At 44.3% G+C, this 21,386-nt stretch overlaps 1 protein-coding gene and 1 pseudogene across 1 annotated transcript in view; one reads left to right on the top strand and one right to left on the bottom strand.

Annotated features, from left to right (window-relative positions):
- LOC116976834 (protein phosphatase 1 regulatory subunit 14B-like) overlaps positions 1-12,881 on the bottom strand; it is a 52,812-nt gene extending 39,931 nt beyond the window's left edge. Inside the window, exon 1 of the mRNA XM_033026805.1 lies at positions 12,544-12,881. Coding sequence (XP_032882696.1) covers positions 12,544-12,723 — 180 coding nt within the window. The 5' untranslated portion in view covers positions 12,724-12,881. The remainder of the gene's footprint in view (positions 1-12,543) is intronic.
- Positions 12,882-20,786: 7,905 nt separating this feature from the next.
- LOC116977368 lies at positions 20,787-20,951 on the top strand (annotated as a pseudogene).
- The last annotated feature ends 435 nt before the right edge of the window (positions 20,952-21,386 follow it).

Here is a 21,386-nt window from a genome sequence, read left to right as displayed (position 1 = left end):
TCCTCTCTCCCTCCCTTACCTCTTCGTGAGAGTTGGCAGCTCTGCTATGCCTTGGGTCCAAAAGAGGATAGAAAGAAAATACTTAATGGTCTTTGTAAGAAGATTTTAATAAGCTCTTCTACATTTAAGGTAAATTGACTTATTAGAGGCAAAAAGCATCTTCAACATACAGGTCTCTCCACACAACTGAAAACAATTGAATTTAAGTGATATATCATCCATTGTTCAGGCATGTAGTTATGATCATCTTTTTTCTTATTAGTTAATCCTAAATGATATCTCCTGTAATTTCAGATGTCAACAGTGGGTCCAGAATACTCGTCGACAAGATCTCCTGCACCGAACTGCAGAGTATTTGTCAAATAACTGCCGTCTTATGTACATTGTGTGAAATTGTGATTTGTTAACTGCACAAAACTAATGCAAATGGCGATATATTTATTATTGTATCTACGTTGGACATTTTGCTCTTTGGTGTCAGATTGCAACCTTCACGTGGTCCGCCCTGTTTCGACAAATGCAATCAACCCGGTGTGCACAGTCAAATAAGATCAAATAGAACAAGTTGTCCTACAACTTTAGGCTGTGCACGCCATACGCAAGAAGAAGAAGTGTCAGAACGCAGTCTGAAGAAGGCTTCCGACCTGCAACGTCACCTATTCCTTTTCTCCAGAGATGCTGCCTGACCCACTGAGTTACTCCAGCATTTTGTGTCTATCTCTGTTTAGATTGGACTCGTGGGTGGAGATTGCGGCTGGTCTGGTGATCTAGAACGAGGGCCAAAGTCTCAGAATATGGGTCATGATATTTAGTAATGAGACAAGGAGCAGTTTCTTCACTCAAGGGCTGGGAATCTTGGAATTCATTATCGCGTGAGATGGTAGAAGTCGAGTCCTTGAAAGGAGAGATATTTTTTTTCAAATACGAAAAGGATGAAGGATAATGGAGAGAATGTGGGAATAAGGTGTTGAGTTGCAGGATCAACAATAATCTTACTGATGGTGGTGTGAACTTAGATGGCTTATCCTTGCTTCTATTTCTTACAGAGATACAGCACAGAAACAGGCCCTTTGGCCCACCGCGTCCGCTTTGACCAGCGATCCCCGCACACTAACACCATCCTACACACACTAGGGACAATTTACACTTATACCAAGCCTACAAACCTGTATGTCTTTGGAGTGTGGGAGGAAACCGAAGATCTCGGAGAACACCCATTCAGTCACGGGGAGAATGTACGAACTCTGTACAGACAGCACCCACTGTAAGGCAGCAACTTTACCGCTGCACCACCATGCCGCCCTTAATTCACTAGGGCACTAGGTTACAATAAACTTCCTACATATTCCAGGAATGCATCTCATAAAAATGGGAGAGGTTTAAATGCATTGTAAAATCTGCTCTCAGTTTCCTAGATCGGTATTGCTCTAATGGCCTCTTTGTATCATTTTCTTTGATTTAAACCATCCATTGTTCTGCATTTAGATTTTATTTTTTCCCCTGTGGATCACAAGGCACTGTTTGTTTCAGGAGTGACTCTAATCTCCAGCGTAATTTGACAAGACAGCCAAGAGGGCAAACACAGGCAGTTCAGAGCTGCTGCCTGTATCGCATGAGAGAACAAGAATGAGACCAACTTGTTTTTTGCAGATCATCAACCCTTGACTGATATTATCAATGCCGATGGTGACTCAAGGAGACTCAACCAGGTGGTGGTTCACAAAGGTCCATGCCCATTGTTCCTCATGGCATGCCACCAGCCTCAACAGATCACCTAGTCAGAGAGTCTCATAGCGTAGAAGGAGGCCCTTCAGCTCAACTTGCCCACGCTGGCCAACATGTCCCATCTACACTGGTCCCACATGCCTGCATTTGGCCCATACCCCTCTAAACCTGTCCTAACCATCAAATAACCTAACAGAACTGTCATTTGAGGAAAGATTGAAAAGACTAGGCTTGTATTAACTGGAGTTTAGAAGGATGAGGGGGATCTTATCATATTGTTTACAGTGTACTATGTTTACAGATTCTGTTGTGCTGCTGAAAGTAAGAATTTAATTGTTCTATCTGGGACAAGCTAGATGCAGGAAATTGTTTTACATGACAATAAAACACTCTTGTTAGATGCAAGGGGATGTTATAGAAACATATAAATGAATAAAAGGAGTGAACAAGCTAGATACAGGAAAAATGTTCCCAATGTTGGGCGAGTCCAGAACCAGGGGCCACCGTCTTAGAACAAAGGGGAGGCCATTTAAGACTGAGGTGAGAAAAAACTTTTTCACCCAGAGAGTTGTGAATTTGTGGAATTCCCTGCCACAGAGGGCAGTGGAGGCCAAATCACTGGGTGGATTTAAGAGAGAGTTAGATAGATCTCTAGGGGCTAGTGGAATCAAGGGATATGGGGAGAAGGCAGGCACGGGTTATCGATTGGGGCTGATCAGCCATGATCACAATGAATGGCGGTGCTGTCTCGAAGGGCCAAATGGCCTCCTCCTGCACCTATTTTCTATGTTTCGAGAACACTCATCCAGCAATCCTCGAGCCCACCAGCTCACCCCGTAGTCAATTCATCAGCTTTTCCATTAGAACTTCCATCAGTTCTTCCAAAAGAATGACAATCAGCCAATCTCGATTACCCTCAGCCCATCAAGCAGCCCCTTAATTCACCCAGAAGTCTGAACTATTGAATGCTCACTGCATCTCTTTCCATGTCGGCAAGTTAATATCCAGCTGCATGAACTGTGAAAAGGGAATAAATAGATGCATGTGGTGCAGTGATTTGTGCAGCACTATAGGCCTGGAGACCAAGGAGTTCACCATTGAACGGAGTTTGAACGGGGGGCTTGAGGCCCCCGACCGAGGAAGAACAAAAGGAAGGGACTTTAACTTTATTTCGCCTTCCATCACAGTGAGGAATGTGTAGGAGTCACTGTGGTGAATGTCCGTATTAAAATGTGTTTTTGAGTGCTGTTTCTTTTAATTGTATGACTGACCTGGCCAATGAAATTCCTCGTATGTTGCAAAACATACTTGGCAAATAAAATCTGATTCTGATTCTGAAAAGCCTTTCCCTTCCATACTCTTTCCTCTCTTTGATCTTTTTGCAGTTGACTGCCTTTCTGTACTTGTTGCAAGAGATTGTCGCGGCATCCAGCATCCTTGGAGAATGTAGAATTAAAGGCAGAGGCAATGCCAGTTTTAAAGATGGTTATTTGCCTCGATTGGATTATTGTATCTCCAGAACCTCCACAGAGGCTCTGGGAGACACAAGGCTCAAGAGGGAACACAAAAAGCCTAATTAGGAAGAATATTAAGAGTAAGATTTTCAATTAAAATACTGTAATTGATGGAACCTTGCCTTTAAATTGGTTCTTGGATGAAACCCTGATGGTTCTCACATTGTCTCTTTAAATTTACTCTCCTTTTCACACTTGCATTAAAACACACAGCCACCGCCATTTACAGTCTCATAATTAGTCAACACAGCCACCTTGACAGCCACACAAAATGATGTAAATAAAAATTGTTTTCCTTGTTTAAGAAGTTCAATTTAGAATTATTTGAAATTGTGGGGGTTGGTACAAAATACTGCTGACCCACAAATGTGTTGCTATGAGACATTCACATTTAAAAAATCCATGTCTCAAAAAAAGCAAGAAGGTGCCCATGTTATTTGACCAACTTATCAGATGAATTTAAATATGTAGGTATGTATGCATTAGTTTTGCTCCTAATTCCCTTTTCGAAATAATTAATATATATGGTAAACAGTTGCGGCCCCAACACCAAGCCTTGCGGCAAAAAAATCCAGAAGATTAGTCAAACATGATTTCCCTTTCATAAATCCATGTTGACTTGGACTAATTCTTTTACTGCTATCCAATTGCCCCATTATTACATCTTTAATAATTGACCCCAGCATCTTTCACACCACCAAAGCCGGGCTAACTGGTCTGTAATTCCCCGTTTTCTCTCACGCTCCTTTCTTGAAAAGTGGGATAGCATTAGCTATCCTCCAATCCACAGGAACTGATCGTAAATCTATTGATCGTTGGAAAATGATCATATGTATAAATATATATGTATGTGTATATATGCATGTATATGTATATGTGTGTATATATGTATGTATATATATGTTTATATATGTGTGTATGTATGCATATAAATGTATCCATATGTATGTATGCATTTGTATGTGTGCATATGTATGTGTATACGTGTGTATGTATGTATGTGTATATATGTATGTGTGTATATATGTATGTGTATATATATGTATGTGTATAAATATATATATATGCATATCTTTATTATTACTATATAATTATATATATAATTGCCTTTATGGTTTATGTACATCATCTTACAAGACAAATGAATTAATAGTGATTATTTAAATCAAAGTTGCTTCTGATCCATGAGAATAAACTTTATTATCTCTAACTTGCCTCTCACACACAGACACACATTCATATAAATATATATACGTTAAATTTAATTTTGTGCAGTGTGTGTTAAAGCAATGCAAGGGAAACTGCACAATACAATGCAAGGGAAACTACGCAAAGGAGGGGGCTGTTCCCGCAACAAGATACTCGAGGATCTTTGCTTTGGATCAAAGATTATAGAGGAGCTCTATAATCTTTGCTTTGGATCACAGCGGGTGGCATACCGGAAGTCGCGTGTCGCATTAAGAAATGGCGGCCGTGACGTTCCGTCACGTACTACACGTCAGTCCATTGGATTTCGGAGGAGTGGTCTATCTTGCTCTGCTATAAGATCTTTGGTCTGCATGGTGGAGGTTGTGGGCCTGGTGCTGCGCCTGGAACTCTGGTGAGGTGACGGCTCTGGCCCGCTGGTGGCTGGCAGAGAGGCGAGGGTCGGCGGAGTCGCTGGTGGAAGCCCGTGGGGAGCTGGAGTAGAGATACGGGCAGCAGTGTCGTGGCTTTCTGAAGACAGTGAAGGTCGACGACAGTGGCTGCGGTGGCCCCACCCGGGGAGGTGGTGAGAGTCGGCAGCCGCGGGCGCCAGTTTCAGTGGTCCGGGCCTGGATTTGGCCAGGTAGGCAGTGAGGGTTGGAGAGGCGGTGGATGCTGTTGCTGCTCCTGGTGGTGGCCATCTCGATGTGGGCGGGTGTGTGAGGGTTTGTATGTGTGAGTGGGTGTGTGTGAGTGGGTTTGGGTGTGGGTGGGTGTGAGTGGGTTTGGGTATGGGTGGGTGTGAGTTGGTTTGAGTGTGAGTGGGTTTGGGTATGGGTGTGTGTGTGTAAGTGAGTGTGTGTGTGTGTGTGAGTGGGTGTGTGTGAGTGGGTTTGGGTGTGGGTGGGTGTGAGTTGGTTTGGGTGTGAGTGGGTTTGGGTATGGGTGGGTGTGTGTAAGTGAGTGTGTGTGTGTGTGTGAGTGTGTGTGTGTGTGTGGGTGTGTGTGTGTGTGTGGGTGTGTGTGGGTGGGTGGATGTGGGTGGATGAGTGAGTGTGTGTGTCTGAGTGTGTGTGTTAGTGGGAGGGTGAATTTTGTAAATGCACAGAAAGCCATTAGATCTGTTGAACTTGTTAACAGAGTACAGATTTGGTGACCTGTTTCCAAATGTTTGTGTTCGCTTAAGAATACTATTAACAATTCCAGCAACAGTAGCTTCTGCAGAGAGGTAATTTAGCAAACTTAAGCTGATTAAGAATTATTTAAGGTCTACAATGTCTCAGGAACGTCTTGTGGATTTGGCCAGGCTAAGTATTGAATCAAACATTGGCAGAACTATAAATTTTCATGCTGTGATTCAAAAATGTTCACAAAAAAAGGGCAAGAAAGCTCTTTATTTAGAGTAAATACTAATCTCTGATCTGCATTGAAATATAAAAGGATGTTTCAGTGTGAATTATTTCTCCTTCTCTGTTTTGTAGCATAAACAAAATGTTCAAAACAAATGTGCTTTCTTCTTTCTGATCCTTTTATTTTATTTATATTTATTTATATTTATCATGGAGGGAGTATAGGAGCATAAGGCCTCAAATGCAGAAAATCAACAGATTTTCCACCCTTCTCGCATCTTCCATACCCCTTTTTGCCTTACAGGCTACAGCTCATGGCATAAAACCGAAGTGGATAAAAACAGGATGACTAATGGCGAAGGGAAGGGGGCCCGATAGAAACTTTGAACCCACTGATAAAATTCCTCTCTGAGGTCCTGCCCCATGGATCTCTGAATGACCTCTCTCACATGGCAGAACAGGCTGTGGACAGTGACTAGGCCTAGATCCCAAGACACGGCCGCTGGAAGCCTTGATGGGTTTAGCATCAAATCCGTAATTGTTATTTAAAGATTCAATTAAATGAAATTTCCTCATCTAATTATTTTAAGTACCTGATTGCGACATAATTTATGTTCAACTTGCGCATTTATGAACTGTTCCTGGTACAGTCACCACCCAACAGCAGCTTTCCCATCATTTATTTACCAAGAGACACATCTTTCATGAAAATGGTAATCACTTACATTTACACATCCCAAGGCATAACACCATTATCAGACATTCGAGAGTATTACACAGAGACACATTCTGACACTTGCTTGGTTCCTACAGTTGGAAACGTCAGTGAGTGAACTAAAGCATTGCTTGACCATAAGTTGTTACTACAGATTCAGTTTTTATCTAAAGGTTTCATGCAAAATCCCTGGCTAACAACCTCACTAACTCAGGCGCAATATTAGCATGGCCCTCAACTCAGATCAACATATCCAGTGCTGATGCAGCAAGAATTAGTCCTGAGCTCCCGAATAACTTCCCAAAGCCATTGAAGGCAGAGCCACTGTTTGGACTGATCTGTTTTAACAGCATTCATAGACTGTGCCATATCTTACGAGTGATTGACAGCACTAGGCCTGTACTCGCTGGAGTTTAGAAGGATGAGAGGATATCTCATTGAAATTTACCAAATAGTGAAAGGCCTGGATAGAGTGGTGAAGAGCATGTTTCCACTAGTGGGAGAGTCTTGAACCAGAGGCCATACATAGCCTCAGAATTAAAGGACTTCCTTTAGGAAGGAGATGATGAATTTCTTTAGTCAGAGGGTGGTGAATCTGTGGAATTCGTTGCCACAGTAGGACGTGGAGGCCAAGTCAATTGATACTTTTAAGGCAGAGATAGATAGATTCTTATTACTACGGGTGTCAGGGGTTATGGGGAGAAGGCAGGAGAATGGGGTTAGTAGAGAGAGATAGATCAGCCATGATTGAATGGCATAGTAGACTTAATGGGCCGAATGGCCTAATTCTGTTCCTATCACTTATGAACTTATCTTCATAATGTTTTCACTTCCATCGTGTATTTTTCAGATTGGACGAATTGAGCTTGGATGGCCATTTTTGTCATGTGAAAGACGATCAAAAATGGTCATACCACCTCAAAACCAATTTTGCTATTCATTCTTCACCCTCATTCCACCATTACCTTGTTCTTGTCGTCCCTTTGACGCCCCCTCTCCTTGACATTCAAAGTCCTCAGCATCCTTCTCCAATTTCACCAAACTGCTAAGACTCACTTTCAGCCCCATTTGTCCTTTGCTCCATTAATTTTGCCCTCATTTGGATAGTTTCTGAATTTGCTGGGCCAGGCTACTTGCCTGTACCTGCCCCACATCCCTGCTACTACACTGAGCTTCGTGCAGAGAAGCCTCTCATTCCACTAGCACATCTTTCTGTGTAGGAAGGAACTGCAGATGCTGGTTTAAACCGAGATAGACACAAAAGCTGGAGTAACTCAGTGGGTCAGACAGCATCCCTGGAGACACTGAAGAAGGGTCTCGAGCCAAAATGTCACCTATTCCTTTTATCCAGAGATGCTGTCTGACCCAAAGAAGATCTTTGGTCTGACCCGCTGAGTTACTTCAGCTTTTTGTGTCTATCTCTAGTACATCTTTCTGTTCCTTTCTCTCTCCTGTACATACTGATCTTTGAAACTTGCAAAAACACTGCATATATGCAACTATTTTATTCCTTTCCTTCCTGCCTACGCTGGATCTTTTATTCAAATCTCTTTGTCACCTCTTCCACCTTAAGAGGTTTTTTCTAAAAGCCTCTCTCTTTGATCCCACACACTCACTTTTCTCCTAGCCATCATTTCCCATAATCCCTTGATGCTTATCACGTGTCAAGGATGCCACAGAAATACAAATAAATACTGCTAAAAGTATTTCATTCCAGCTCGCAATCTGCATTTATTCATATCCTTTCTATTCGCTATCTCCATACAATTTATTTTAGACCGTCAACTAATTTAATTTACTCCTGCGAGAAAGGTTAGATCAATTCCCAGTCAGCAGCTGTACATCAGCGAGCCAAACGTTGTCTCGGGGACTGTTTTTGCTGAACACTTAATGCTTGGTCTGCCGAGGCCTACGGAATCTCCCGGTTTCCGACCATTTCAACTCTACTTCCCATTCCCACACTGACCTTTCAGTTCTGGGCCTCCTCCATTGCCTGTGTGAGGCCACCCACAAATTGGGGGCACAGCACCTCATATTTCGCTTGGGCAGCTTACAACCCAGCAGTACAAATGTTGAATTCACTAATTTTAAGTAACTTCATCTTACACTCCCCTTTCTCCCAAAGATCTTATAGCAGATGATCTTTGATCCTGCCCGAGATCATTTGTTACCGGCCCAGATTTATCCAGGTTTTTCCTCACCTCCTGTTCTTCCCATCCCCACCTCCTCCAGTCAGTCTGAAGAAGGGTCCCGACCCAATACGTCACCCATCCTTTATTTCCAGAGATGCTGCTTGACCCGCTGAGTTACTCCAGCACTTTGTGTCTATCTTCAGCAGCTGATTGGACATGTTCCATGCTAGATATTGATTAGACACTCTAATAGGAGCTATTTATAATTCAAACCTGACTGAACCCATTTCACACCCATGACCGATTAGGTCTTGAATAATGTTTGATTCAATCAATTTCCAATCAATGTCTGAACTGGATCCAACCACTAAGCACACCTGCCAGAAAGCATTACCAAACATTGAATGATTCGATCCATTCCCAGCTTACATCTTTTTGCACCCAATCCAAGATCTACCTATATTCAGTCACAATCAGTGTCTGTGGACTGGGAACGTGGCCAGAGGCCGGAGGCCTTTATCGAGGCGCCGCAGTCTTGATTACTTCACGATCTCCGCTTACAAGCCCGGGTCGGGGCCTCGCGGGTAGAAGCCTGGGTCGGGCGAAGCGACCGGCGGAGCCCGCTGCTGGGGCCCGGATCGGCACCACGGAGGCGTGAAGTGGAGCGTCGACAGTGGTGAGCCCTCAACGGTGGTGAAGCCTCGTGACAATGGGGCCTTGGCAGTGATGAAGCCTCGCGGTGGCGATGGTCGATGGTCGATGAGAGCGTGGAAGACCACCATGAGGGAGGGGGAAGATCAATGGAGGACCCGGCGTGGGGGGACCGCCGTGAGGGAGAACAATGAACAATAGGGGGGGGGGGGATGACAAAGGATAATGGGGACCTGGCATGGGGGATCTGTTGGGGTGGGGGACAAAAGGGGGAGCCAACGTGCTTTGTAACTTTATCAGTGTCGTAGGTGGCTGCTATTTGTATACATTGTGCATATAAGCAAATAATCTCAGTGCCTAGTCACATGTGACTATAAAGTATACCTATTCCTGTAATCCGATGCCGTTACCAACCTGTGTCCATTTACTGTCCATTTCAAGGTGGCACAGTGGTGCAAAGGGCGGTAGTGTGAGTGGCGCAGCGGTAGAGTTACTGCCTTACAGTGCCAGAGACCCAGGTTCGACCCTGACTACGGATCTGCCTGTACGGAGTTTGCATGTTCTCCCTGTGACTACGTAGGTTTTCTCCGGGTGCTCCAGTTTCCTCGCACATTCCAAAGATGTGTAAGTTTGTAGGTTATTTGGCTTTGGTCAATTGTCCCTTGTGCGTAGTATAGAACTGGTGTATGGGGTGATTATATGGGGCGAAAGGCCTGTATCTCTGAAGTGCAAACAAAACATATCTGTTTTCAATCACAAATGCAACAAAATTATTTCAAATTCCATTTTCGATTGGTGACTAACTGATTTGAAATGGCTTGTTACTGTCTGACTGTTGTCAATGAACCTATTCACATCTATTTCTGTCTTGTGTGTTATAACATTAACTAAACGTGATTTGACATCTCTTCCTTTCCCCAAACTACAAATCTCTCTGTTTTTGGTGGTATTGTTCTGTGAGCACTGAAACCAAATTTCTAACCATACTCAAGCTAGTTAATAATGAAAAACAGAGATCAGAGAATGAGTCGCAGGCAGAATGCCATGCTAGAATCAGTGCACTCAACCTCACACACTCCCACAGATCCACTCTCCAGAATCCACCGAGATGATAATGAAACCTGAGTAAACATTCTCTCCCAGGCCAACCTTCACTGTACTGAAATACAAATACTCCTCAGAGAGGCACTTCATTCTGAGTTCCGTTGTGGAAAGAGGTTAACATGTAGACAGAGGAAAAAATTTACGATTATCTTCAAAGGCAAAACACAGCAACCCTCAAACACACATGTGAATGAGTGAACTACAAGATAGACGCAAAATGCTGGAGTAACACAGCGGGTCAGGCAGCATCTCCGGAGAAAAAGAATAGGTGAAGTTTCGGATTGAGACCCTTCTTCAGACTGAGAGTCGGTGGGGGGGGAGGGAAACTAGAGTTATGAGAAGGTTCAAAACAAATCAGAGCCGGTACGGATGACCAAAGGAAAAGTGGAGCCCGCAATGGTCCATTGTCGGCTGGAGGAGATGATAATGATTTTATGTCTATCTTCAGTGCAACCCAGCATCTGCAGTTCCTTCCTGCACAATCAGTAAACCACAACTGATCAAAGTGAATCTGCAGCGTTCTGAATGAAAATGGCGACGTTGAGTCCACAAACCTGGAGCACACCAAGGACCAGAGTAGATGGTAGAAGGAACGTCTACCTCCTAAAGCACCCATCCATTACTCTAAGCACTGTTTAGTTTAGTTTATTATTGTCACATGTATCGGGGTACAGTGAAAAGCTTTTTGTTGCATGCTATCCAGTCACCGAAAAGACTATACCTGATTACAATCAAGTCATCCACAGTGTACAGATATAGGATAAAAGAAATGACGTTTAGTGCAAGATAAAGCCTAGTAAAGTCCGATTAAAGATAGTTCAAAGGTCTCCAATGAGGTAGATGGTAGGTCAGGACCTCTGGTTGGTGAGAGGATGGTTCAGTTGCCTGATAACAGCTGGGAAGAAACTGTCTGTGAATCTGGAGATGTGCATTTTCACACATCTGTACCTCTTGCCTGTTGGGAGAGGGGAGAAGAGAGAGCTTGCCCAACCCAAGGCTAAGCCTATGGGTCCCACACCAGGACCAATGAAACCTGTGCAAAAGCAAGTCATCTTCAGTCTGGAGAGATAGTTTTCGAAAAAGAATCAAAATTAATATTCTGTTTTCTGATTCAGGGATTTACAGTGGGTTATGCTCTTACACGTCCTATTGCCTCAAAGAAAAAAAAACTCCAACAGGCTCATTCATCCTTAAAGACCAACAATCTCACAGATCACTCGCTCCTGCAGAAATGCACGCTGCCATGGACCCCCCCCCCCCCCCCCCCCCTCTGCAGCTTCCCCTATTCTGTCACATAGTTCATTTCTCCTCCTCTACTCGCTCATCACCCACCCCTCCCTACTCCAGGTCCTTCATTTTTATTTCCCAGGCCACCTACACCCCCCTCTCCACCCTAGTTTACTTCTACTGACCATCCCTCCCTCTGGCTCCACATTTCATTCCACAACTTCCTTTCTTATCAAATTCCACCATTTTCACCCCTTTGTCCTCTTCACTCATCACCTCCATCCTTGGTTACCACCTCCACCCCTTCTCCTTCCAGCCCACCTCACCCATCTGCTGAGCAACCCCTCCTCGCCAGGATCCACCTGGCTATTTGCAGCTCTTTCCGCCCGTCTTCTCCTCGCCTCATTGATTCCACCAGCTACCTGCCCTCCACTCCATCACTCTGAAGAAGGGTCCCGACCCGAAACGTTTTAAGGCCATTTCCCCTCCACAGTTGCTGCCTGACCCTCTGAGTTACTCCAGCAATGCTTTGTGCTTAAGGTCACCCCCTGCGCCTGCATTCTCTTGTATCCCCACTGTCTGTAAGGTCACAGTTCCACGGTGACCCATGTCGTTTGAATGAAACATTCAGTATCCTCAATAAAATCCAACCCATTCCAAATTCACAGCCTTGTTTTGCAGATTGTATGTTTTACTCATTGATCCCATTTCTTGCATCAATCGTTCACTCTTTCGTTAGAACGCCACAAGTAAGGTGAGCGTCTCACGTTTTAGACCGCGTCCTCAGCTAATGCAAACGAGAATCAATGTCGAGTTGCGTTCTCCACCGTCTTGGACGGACAGGATTAACCGAAGCAGCAGTTAATGATGAACAGCCTTTAGTAGAGTGACAGGCCGGCCGGGCCTGAGCCAAGGCGAGAGACTGGTGAACACTCACTCACCTCGCATCCATATAGCTGGTGGAGCTGGAAATCCAGCCACTCCTCAATGTCCAGTCTCCTCTGTAGATCTTTCCTGTCGTATCGCACCGTGAACTTGCCCAGCTTCCTCTGAGTCTGTGGCTCCCCTTCCTTGCCCGGCGACTGGAAGTAGACCCGGGGCTGCGTGCTGGGCTCTGCCATCGTCAGAGTGACCTGTCTTGGCTGGGTTGTGGCAATAAAACACTTGGCACAGTGAGCAGCAAGCAGCAAGCCCTGCGAGCCTGCCTGTGTGAAATGGAGAGGAGAGAGAGACAGAGAGAGAGCCGTCACTCCTTATCCCCTCCCCCTTCTCTTCTCGCCGGCAGAAGAGAGACACCAGCACACAAGCAGGGTCTGTGTGTGACAGTCTGGACACACAATACCCCATGGAAAACAGAGACAGGCCGCTGCTTGGTTTAATGATTATCGTGATAATAAAAATATGGAGATTATAATAATCCAGCGGATGATGGCTACGTGTGAAACTCATTCACCCAGGGCTAATAAAGCAGTTGGCAGATCAGCAGCTTCACATTCCTTCTCTCCAGAGATGCTGCCTGTACCGTTGAGTTACTCCAGCATTTTGTGGCTTATCTTTAGTAGCTTGAATGACAGACTTTATTTCTCAAGGTTTTGAGGAATTACATCTACAAACGTTTCCCTCTCTGTGCCTCGTTCTTAATGTCCCTGAGAGCCTAGTTTGTACATTTTGCATGCCTGTCCCAATATGGGATAGAATTGAACATTGTTATCTTATTCCAGCCCTGAAGCAATTTGCAGTATCAAAAGAAAAACATATATAAATGTGCGTTATTGTTACTGCTACCATAAGTTATATTTGGTTCCACAACTGTCAACATTTAACTCCACCAAGTTCTCATTTTTCTTCATTTACGATAAATACCTGGGGAGGCGCGGTGGCGCTTGGGGTAGAGTTGCTGCCTTACAGCTCCAGAGACCCCGGTTCGATCCTGACTATGGGTGCTGTCTGTATGGAGCCTTTACGTTCTCCCTGTGATCATGTGGGTTTTCTCCAGGTGTTCCGGTTTTCTCCCACATCCCAAAGACGCACAGGTTTGTAAATCAATTGGCTTCTGTAAATTGTCCCCAGTGTGTAGGGTGCAACTAGTGTATAGGTGATTGTTGGTCGGCGCAGACTCGGAGGGTCGAATGGCCTGTTTCCACGCTGTATCTCTAAACTAAACTAAACCCTTAAAGATAGAAATACATCAGAATAATAATAATTGAAATGACTGATCCTGAACCAAAATTAGTCGGCTGCTTGGAGCAAAGAATGAGATCAAACACCATTGACAAGAAGCTCCTCCTGTTATTGAGTGGAACCCATCCTGTTGATAACGCTGCCCCTAATTGTGAAGAGAATTCCAATTAAGGTCATCGACCTTAAACATCAATTTTATTTGTTTTGAGCTGAGTCATCTGAAGTTTGTACCATTTTCAAGTTCACATTTATTGTCACATGCACCAATTGGTTCATTGAAATTTGAGTTACCATACAGCCATACAAATAAAAGGAACATAATATACGATATGTTATATAACATATATAACATCCATCACAGCGGAATCAACGTTTCCCACTGTGATGGAAGTCAATAAAGTTCAGTCATCTTCTTCTTTGTTCACCCGTGGTCGGGGCCTTTGAACCCTCCGCAGTCGCTGCTACGGACGGCCCGATGTACAGGCCCTCTCGCCGGGATGATCGGAACTCCGGCATCGGTTGGAGGAACAAACTTGTGGCTTGGAGTTTCCGAATCGGCCGCTTCTTACCGGAGACCGCGGCTTCTGAAGTCCACAAGCCGAGCTGGGCAGAGTTCCAACACTGGCGATCCCCGGCAAAAGATCAAAAGGCAGGAATGGGGTACTGATTGGGGATGATCAGCCATGATCACATTGAATGGCGGTGCTGGCTCGAAGGGCCGAATGGCTTACTCCTGCACCTATTGTCAATTGTCTACGCAGGTGGTGTATGAGGTGATGTTCTTCTGGTTTGCATTTGGCATCACCCTGGCTGGTTGGTGTGGTCATGGTAAGGGGAGTTGGATGAGAACTGGCTGGTTGGTGTGGTCATGGTAAGGGGAGTTGAAATGGTTGTTGGGGATATGCTTCCTGGTGGTGTGGAGAATTAATGCCCTTCGAGTCATAGAGTGATAGTAGAAACAGGCTCTTCGGCCCAACTTGCCCACACCGGCCAACAATGTCCCAGCTACTCTCGTCCCACCTGCCCGCGTTTGGTCCATATCCCTCCAAACCTATCCTATCCATTTACCTGTCTAACTGTTTCTTAAGCATTGGGATAATCCCAGCCTCAACTACCTCCTCTGGCAGCTTGTTCCAGACACCCACCACCCTGTGTGTGAATGTGTTACCCCTATTAAATCTTTTCCCCTTCACTTTAAACCTATGTCCTCTGGTCCTTGATTCCCCTACTCTGGGCAAGAGACTGTGCATCTACCTGATCTATTCCTCTCATGATTTTATACGCCTCTGTAAGATTTGGTACACCTCTATAGGCCACATGAGTGGCAAGGATGCCAGGTATAATGATAATTCTGTGAACACAACTACATACAGCACTAATGAATGTATGAGAGATAGACACAAAATGCTGGAGGAACTCAGCGGGACAAGCAGCATCTCTGGAGAGAAGGAATGGGTGATGTTTCTGGTCGAGACCATTCTTCGCACTAATTAATGTATGTATAGCCAAATTTTTGCACAGTTCTTGTATTGTATATATATTTTATTTATGAATAAAATTTATTTTGATTTTTTTTTAAAGGGAGCATTGTTTATTTGTTGGGTGCAGCTCCTCCTACTGGTGGAAAGAGCACCATCTATTGGTGAACATAACGCTTACTACTGGGTAGCACCTAGCATATTGTTACATTCAGGAATTAAGAGCAGGTGTAGGCCATTTGACTACTCAAGCCTGCCCCAGCCGTCATTTAATACTATCACGGTTGATCTAATTGTAAACTCAACTCCCATTCCCATCTACTCACTGTAACCGAAGATAAACACGAAATGCTGGAGTAACTCAGTGGGACAGGCAGCATCTCTGGAGAGAAGGAATGGGTGACGTTTTGGGTCGAGACCCGCACTATAACCTTTCTCCCACTTTTATCACATATCTATTTACCTTTGGCTTAAAAAATATTCTGCGTCTTTCAACTTTTGAGAAAGGAAGTTCTAAAGGTTCGCAACTCTCTGAGAGAAAGATTTTCACCTCAATGTTTTGGGTTAAGCCCTTCCATCAGGCCTACACTCATTTATATTTCCTGTATAAAATGTGTATGCGATTAAATATTATTTTTGTCATAAATAAACCTCTTTTTGTTGGCAGGATGAGCAGCTAACCCTGGTGAGAAGAGCCCCTTCAATTGTTGAAGAAAATAATAATGATTATGAGGGTATCATCATTTGCTTGAATGGTTTAGGCTAGAAAATAAATGTATCTTCACACTGGGGAGTGCCCTCAAAGCAATACCGTAGGAGCTTTACATGTGGCGAGAGAGTTACTTTGAGATTGTATCCATGTTATGTGGGATTGTCTACGTATGTTAATGTTACCTTTTACTGAAGTTCACGACTTTGTTGATAAGGTGGTGGTGGATTAGTGATGCTCCCTCTCTACTCTAGCGATCCATCTACCAAAGGCATGGTGGCAGGCTGCTCTAATTACCTGTTGTAAATTACCCATTTGGTGTGGATGAGTAGCTAAAGCATTAAAGGGAGTGGAGGGGCACGTGAGAGGGAGAAGGTTACAGGGTGCTTGGAAATAAGGAAAGGGGGAACGGGACTGATGGGATTATTCTGTAGGAAGCCGAATGGCCTCCTCCTATTTTGTAAGAAGCAGGACAATTGAATCATTGGATCAAATAACAATTGATTTATATGGTATCAATGCCTGGGGAGTTGATGTGGATTTGAGAACAAGTTTATTACAATGTCACTTTCACTTTGGCTAGCAGCAGGGATGAATAAATATGACCACACGGCAATGTTTGACTTTGTAATCCTTTTTGCCTAGCTTTAATCTTTCATGAGCTAATAATTTCAAACTGGCACCGTTACATTGAGTATCTCAATTTTTCCACTGTACTTATTTCTCTAATCTAACCCTTTATATCTACAGCACAGAGCTGCTGTCAGACTAGGGGGTGTTCCTGGCATCGGGTGCTGTCTATGTGGAGTTTGCATGTTCTCTCTTTGACCGTGTGGGTTTATGTCAGCATTCTTTGGTTTCCTCCCATATCCCAAGGATGTGTGGCTTGGTAGGATAATTGGGAACTGCAAACTGCCATTAGCGTGCATATGGAAGGTGTAGTGTAATGGGAATTGAGAGGAACATGGGAGGGAGGATTAATGTAGGATTAGTGAAGTTCACAAATAGGTGGGTGATAATTGTCATGGACTCAGTGGGCCAAAGTATGCTGCAACTCTCTGTAACTCGACGACCTCTGATCTTACCAGGACAGGGGGTGTGCCCTGCCCTTCTTCTTTGCACAACTAGACCCCTTCGTCTTGCTTAAGTCACCCTCACAACGACCAATTTCTACTTTAATTCCAGTCACTTGCTTCAAATCACAGTGAATCATGCTATGGGAGTCCTCATGTATCAAAACACTGCCCATCTCTCTCTTCATGGCCAATGTAAAACAATCCTCACTTCTCCCTGACTTTAGGGCAGCACAATGGTGCAGCGGTAGAGTTGCTGACTTACAGCCCTAGAGACCCAGGTCCGATCCTGACCATGGGTGCTGTCTATTTGGATTTTGAAAGTTCTCCATGTGACCACGTGGGTTTTCTCCGGGTGCTCCAGTTTCCACCCACACTCCAAAGACATACAGGTTTTTAAGTTAATTGGCTTTGGTAAGTTGTAATAATTATCCCTAGCATATAAGATAGTGCTCGTGCACGGGGTGATTGTTGGTGCCGACTCGGTGGGGCAAAGGGCCTGTTTCCGTGCTGTATCTCTAAAGTCTAAAGGCTCGTGCCCCCTCACTCATCTGTTTAATGGTACGTCAATAACCATGCTGCTGCTTGTCCTCTCTGAGTATAATTCCTCCACTCCTCTCCTCCAGACATTCCTTCAATAACATCGGCACTTGCATCATTCCATCTCTCCGGGCCATCCTATCACCGATCTTCCCTTTCATTGTTCTGGTTCCCACCACCTCCCCAATGAACCCACACTTCACTCCACCCCCTCAGTGCTCAACTTTGTAACTTGAAAACTTGTTTTATCTTGGACACTTCGGATGAAAGGTCTTCAACCTGTTTCTCCCTTCAGGTGCAGCCTGGTCCAATAAGAGTTTTAATGGGTTCCTGTTTTTACCTTTCCTCTTATGGCAGGCATTGCTTTCACCCTTTAATTTCAACCATGCATTGCTGGTCACCTACTCCTCTCTGCCTCAATGCCACATGTTGTGCAAAAAATCCAACTGATTCAGATATTTGATTACACTAAATTTGCGATGGAAATGTATTTTTTTTCTGTTGGCGATGTAGTACTCCCTCTGACCTCATCAACTTCCTCTCACAGTTGACATTTAATATTTATGCAGGTTACATGCTGGAATTTAAAAATAGAAGTTGCGTTCCAGCCTGCTGGTCCTGTTATGACATTGCCCTTGGACCGAGCAATTCTAAAGCAATTTCCACTGCTATTTGCACCTTATAATATTAATGAGACTATCATTTTACCACGGCAATGACTAATTGGAATTACATAGCTTTGAATAAACTAGCAAAATTGATTTCTATTGCAGCTGCACACTTCTATATTCATAGCTGCTTAGTTTACATTGCAATACCAGTTCGGTCTCAACTGGTCTAAATAATGCATTCAGCTGTGGACAAGACATTTTAGAAGGCTTTGAAGAGGAGATATAGACCAGAACATGGAATATAGAACTGTACAGGGCAGCACAGTGGCACAGCGGTAGAGCTGCTGCCTTGCAGCGCCAGAGACCCAGGTTTGATCATGTCTATGGGTGCTGTGTGTTTTGTATGTTCTCCCCGTGACCACGTGGGTTTTTCATTGGTGCTTTGGTTTCCTCCCACACTCGAAAGACGTACAGGTTTGTAGGTTAATTGGTTCAAGAATGAACTGTAGATGCTGGAAAATCGAAGGTGGACAAAATTGCTGGAGAAACTCAGCGGGTGCGGCAACATCTATGGAGCGAAGGAAATAGCAAAGTTTCGGCCCGAAACGTTGCTATTTCCTTCGCTCCATAGATGCTGCCGCACCCGCTGAGTTTCTCCAGCAATTTTGTCTACCGTAGGTTAATTGGCTTCGGTAAAGATTGTAAATTGTCTCTAATGTTAGATTGTGCTAGTGGAATGGATCATTGGTTGGTGTGGACTCAGTGGGTCAAAGAGCCTGTTTCCACGCTGTATCTCTAAATTAAACAAAACTAAAGTACAGCACCTTCAGTCCATATTGGCTGTGTCAAACATGATGCCATGATAAACTAATCTCATCTGCCGGCACATGTTCCATATTCCTCAATTTTCTCCCTTTCTCAAGGCCTCTAAAATGCCACTATCGTATCTGCTTCCACAACCACCATGGCAAGGCATTCCAGGCACCTATCACCCTCTATGTAACAATACTCCAACACATCTCCTTTAAACTTAGCCTCTCTCACCATAAAGCCTCTTTCCCCTTTAGTCTATGACATTTCCATCCTGCGAAAAGGTCCTGACAGTCTAACCTATCTGTTTTTAACATAACTTTATTTACTTCTATAGGGTCCCCCCCCTCAACCTCCAAGACTGTCCTACCCCACCTTGAAGAAGAAGAAGGGTCTCAACCCAAAACGTCACCCATTCCTCCTCTCCAGAGATGCTGCCTGTCCCGCTGAGTTGTGTCTAGCATTCTGGTAAATCTCTTCTGCACCCTATCCAAACGCTCGACATACATCCTGCAATGCAGTGACCAGAACATATGTAATATTCCAAATGCAGCTTAACCAAAGTTTTAAAGAGCTGCATCATGACCTTCTGACTTTTATACACAATGCACCGAGAGATGCCACATACGGGTTTAAGGTGAAGGGAAAAAGGTTTAATAGGAATCTGAGGGGTAACTTTTTCATACAACGGCTGGTGGATGTGTGGAACAAGCTGCCAGAGGAGTAGTTGAGGCAGAGACTACCCCAACATTTAAGAAACAGTTAGACAGGTACATGGATAGTGTTCAAGAAGGAACTGCAGATGCTGGAAAATCGAAAGTACACAAAAATGCTGGAAAAACTCAGCGGGTGCAGCAGCATCTATGGAGCGAAGGAAATAGGTAACGTTTCGGGCCGAACCCCTTCTTCAGACTGATCTTCAGACATGGATAGGACAGGTTTGGGGGGATATAGACCAAACGCGGGCAGATGGGACTAGTGTAGCTGGGACATGTTGGCTGGTGTGGGCAAGTTGGGACGAAGGGCCTGTTTCCACACTGAATCACTACATGACTCTGATTCCATATACCTTCTTTACCACTCTTTGCGCTTGTGTTGCCACTCTCAGAGAACTATAGACTTGAACCCCAAGATTCCTCTGTACATCAGAATTATACTTGAATTAGACCAGGAATGAGGAACTTATGTGGGGAGACTAGAGACACTGCCATTTTCTTTCTCTTTAGGACAGGAAGATACTGTATAATGGAGATTCAACATTATGAGGCTGTTGATTAGAGTGGAGGGGGTGAAATGCCCACCACTACTATCCTGGTATAATAACAGGACAGATTTAAAGTAATATCCGCTGTGATGCTCTGGACTGTCCTGCCTGAAAATCTTGTGAACAAATTCGAATGGAATTTCCAAATAGGAAATTAGATAAATAGTTGAAAAATAAATACTTGCAGGATTTGGAAACAATATGAATCTAACAGGATGAATTTTCTAAAGGCTGGCACAGGCAAGGTAAGCTGAATAGTCTTTCTTATATAGGGAGAATAGAGAAACTGGTACAGGTCGACCACGGATTTTCCGGCACTCTTGGTTCCAGAGCCTTGCCGTGTTGACCATTTTGTCGGATCAACAGATGTCACACAATAATGATACAATACACCTTTGACCCATTAATTATACCCCTCCCATGCCTCAAAAGCGCCATTGAATGCTAGAAACTTAAATAAAGCAAATATTAAATGTAAATTAATTTTACAGCAACATTTAAATTTCTTGTGCAGGTAGCTCGCTTCTCGGCCTTTTGGCTAAGATCAAGTGTAGTATCTGTTCTTATCAGTCAGTAAAAGAGTGCTAAAAAAGAGCGTCTGTTCTTGTTAGAACAGGGAAAGGGATCTGTTCTTGTTAGAACAGTCCTGGCGGTCCATTAAGGACAGGAGCTGCAGATTGCGATTTAAAAATCGTAGCAATGGCAGCTGCAATGGGAGCTAGAGGACAGGGTATCCGCAATACCCTCAGGATTAGTGTCAAGGATCTCAGTGAGGGGATGCCCTTCAGTCGAGATACCTTTGTAAAGAAGGTCTTGCTGGAAACCTGCAAGTTCGAGCCCAGGGATATCTACTGCCTCCAGGACTTCCCGGGTAACGGTTATTTCAACGTTACATTTGTGCTTCCGACAGGATGGCAAAAACTGTTAAAGGATTTCCAGGAGAAGGGGAATGAAGCTCCGCTGTCGTTGCTGAAGGTGCAGCCACTCTTCACCCTCGCAAACCAAAAAGAAAGGACGATCACGGTGCATATGTTCAACCCACATGTGCCCGTAGTGGATGTCCTCACCTTCCTTGCTCGCTACGTCGACGGAGCAGGGAACAGCGTGGACGTGAAGGA

The sequence above is a fragment of the Amblyraja radiata genome, chromosome 9 (assembly GCF_010909765.2).
Source record: "Amblyraja radiata isolate CabotCenter1 chromosome 9, sAmbRad1.1.pri, whole genome shotgun sequence".
Lineage (NCBI taxonomy): Eukaryota > Metazoa > Chordata > Chondrichthyes > Rajiformes > Rajidae > Amblyraja > Amblyraja radiata.
This window is presented reverse-complemented; position numbering and strand designations above follow the sequence as displayed.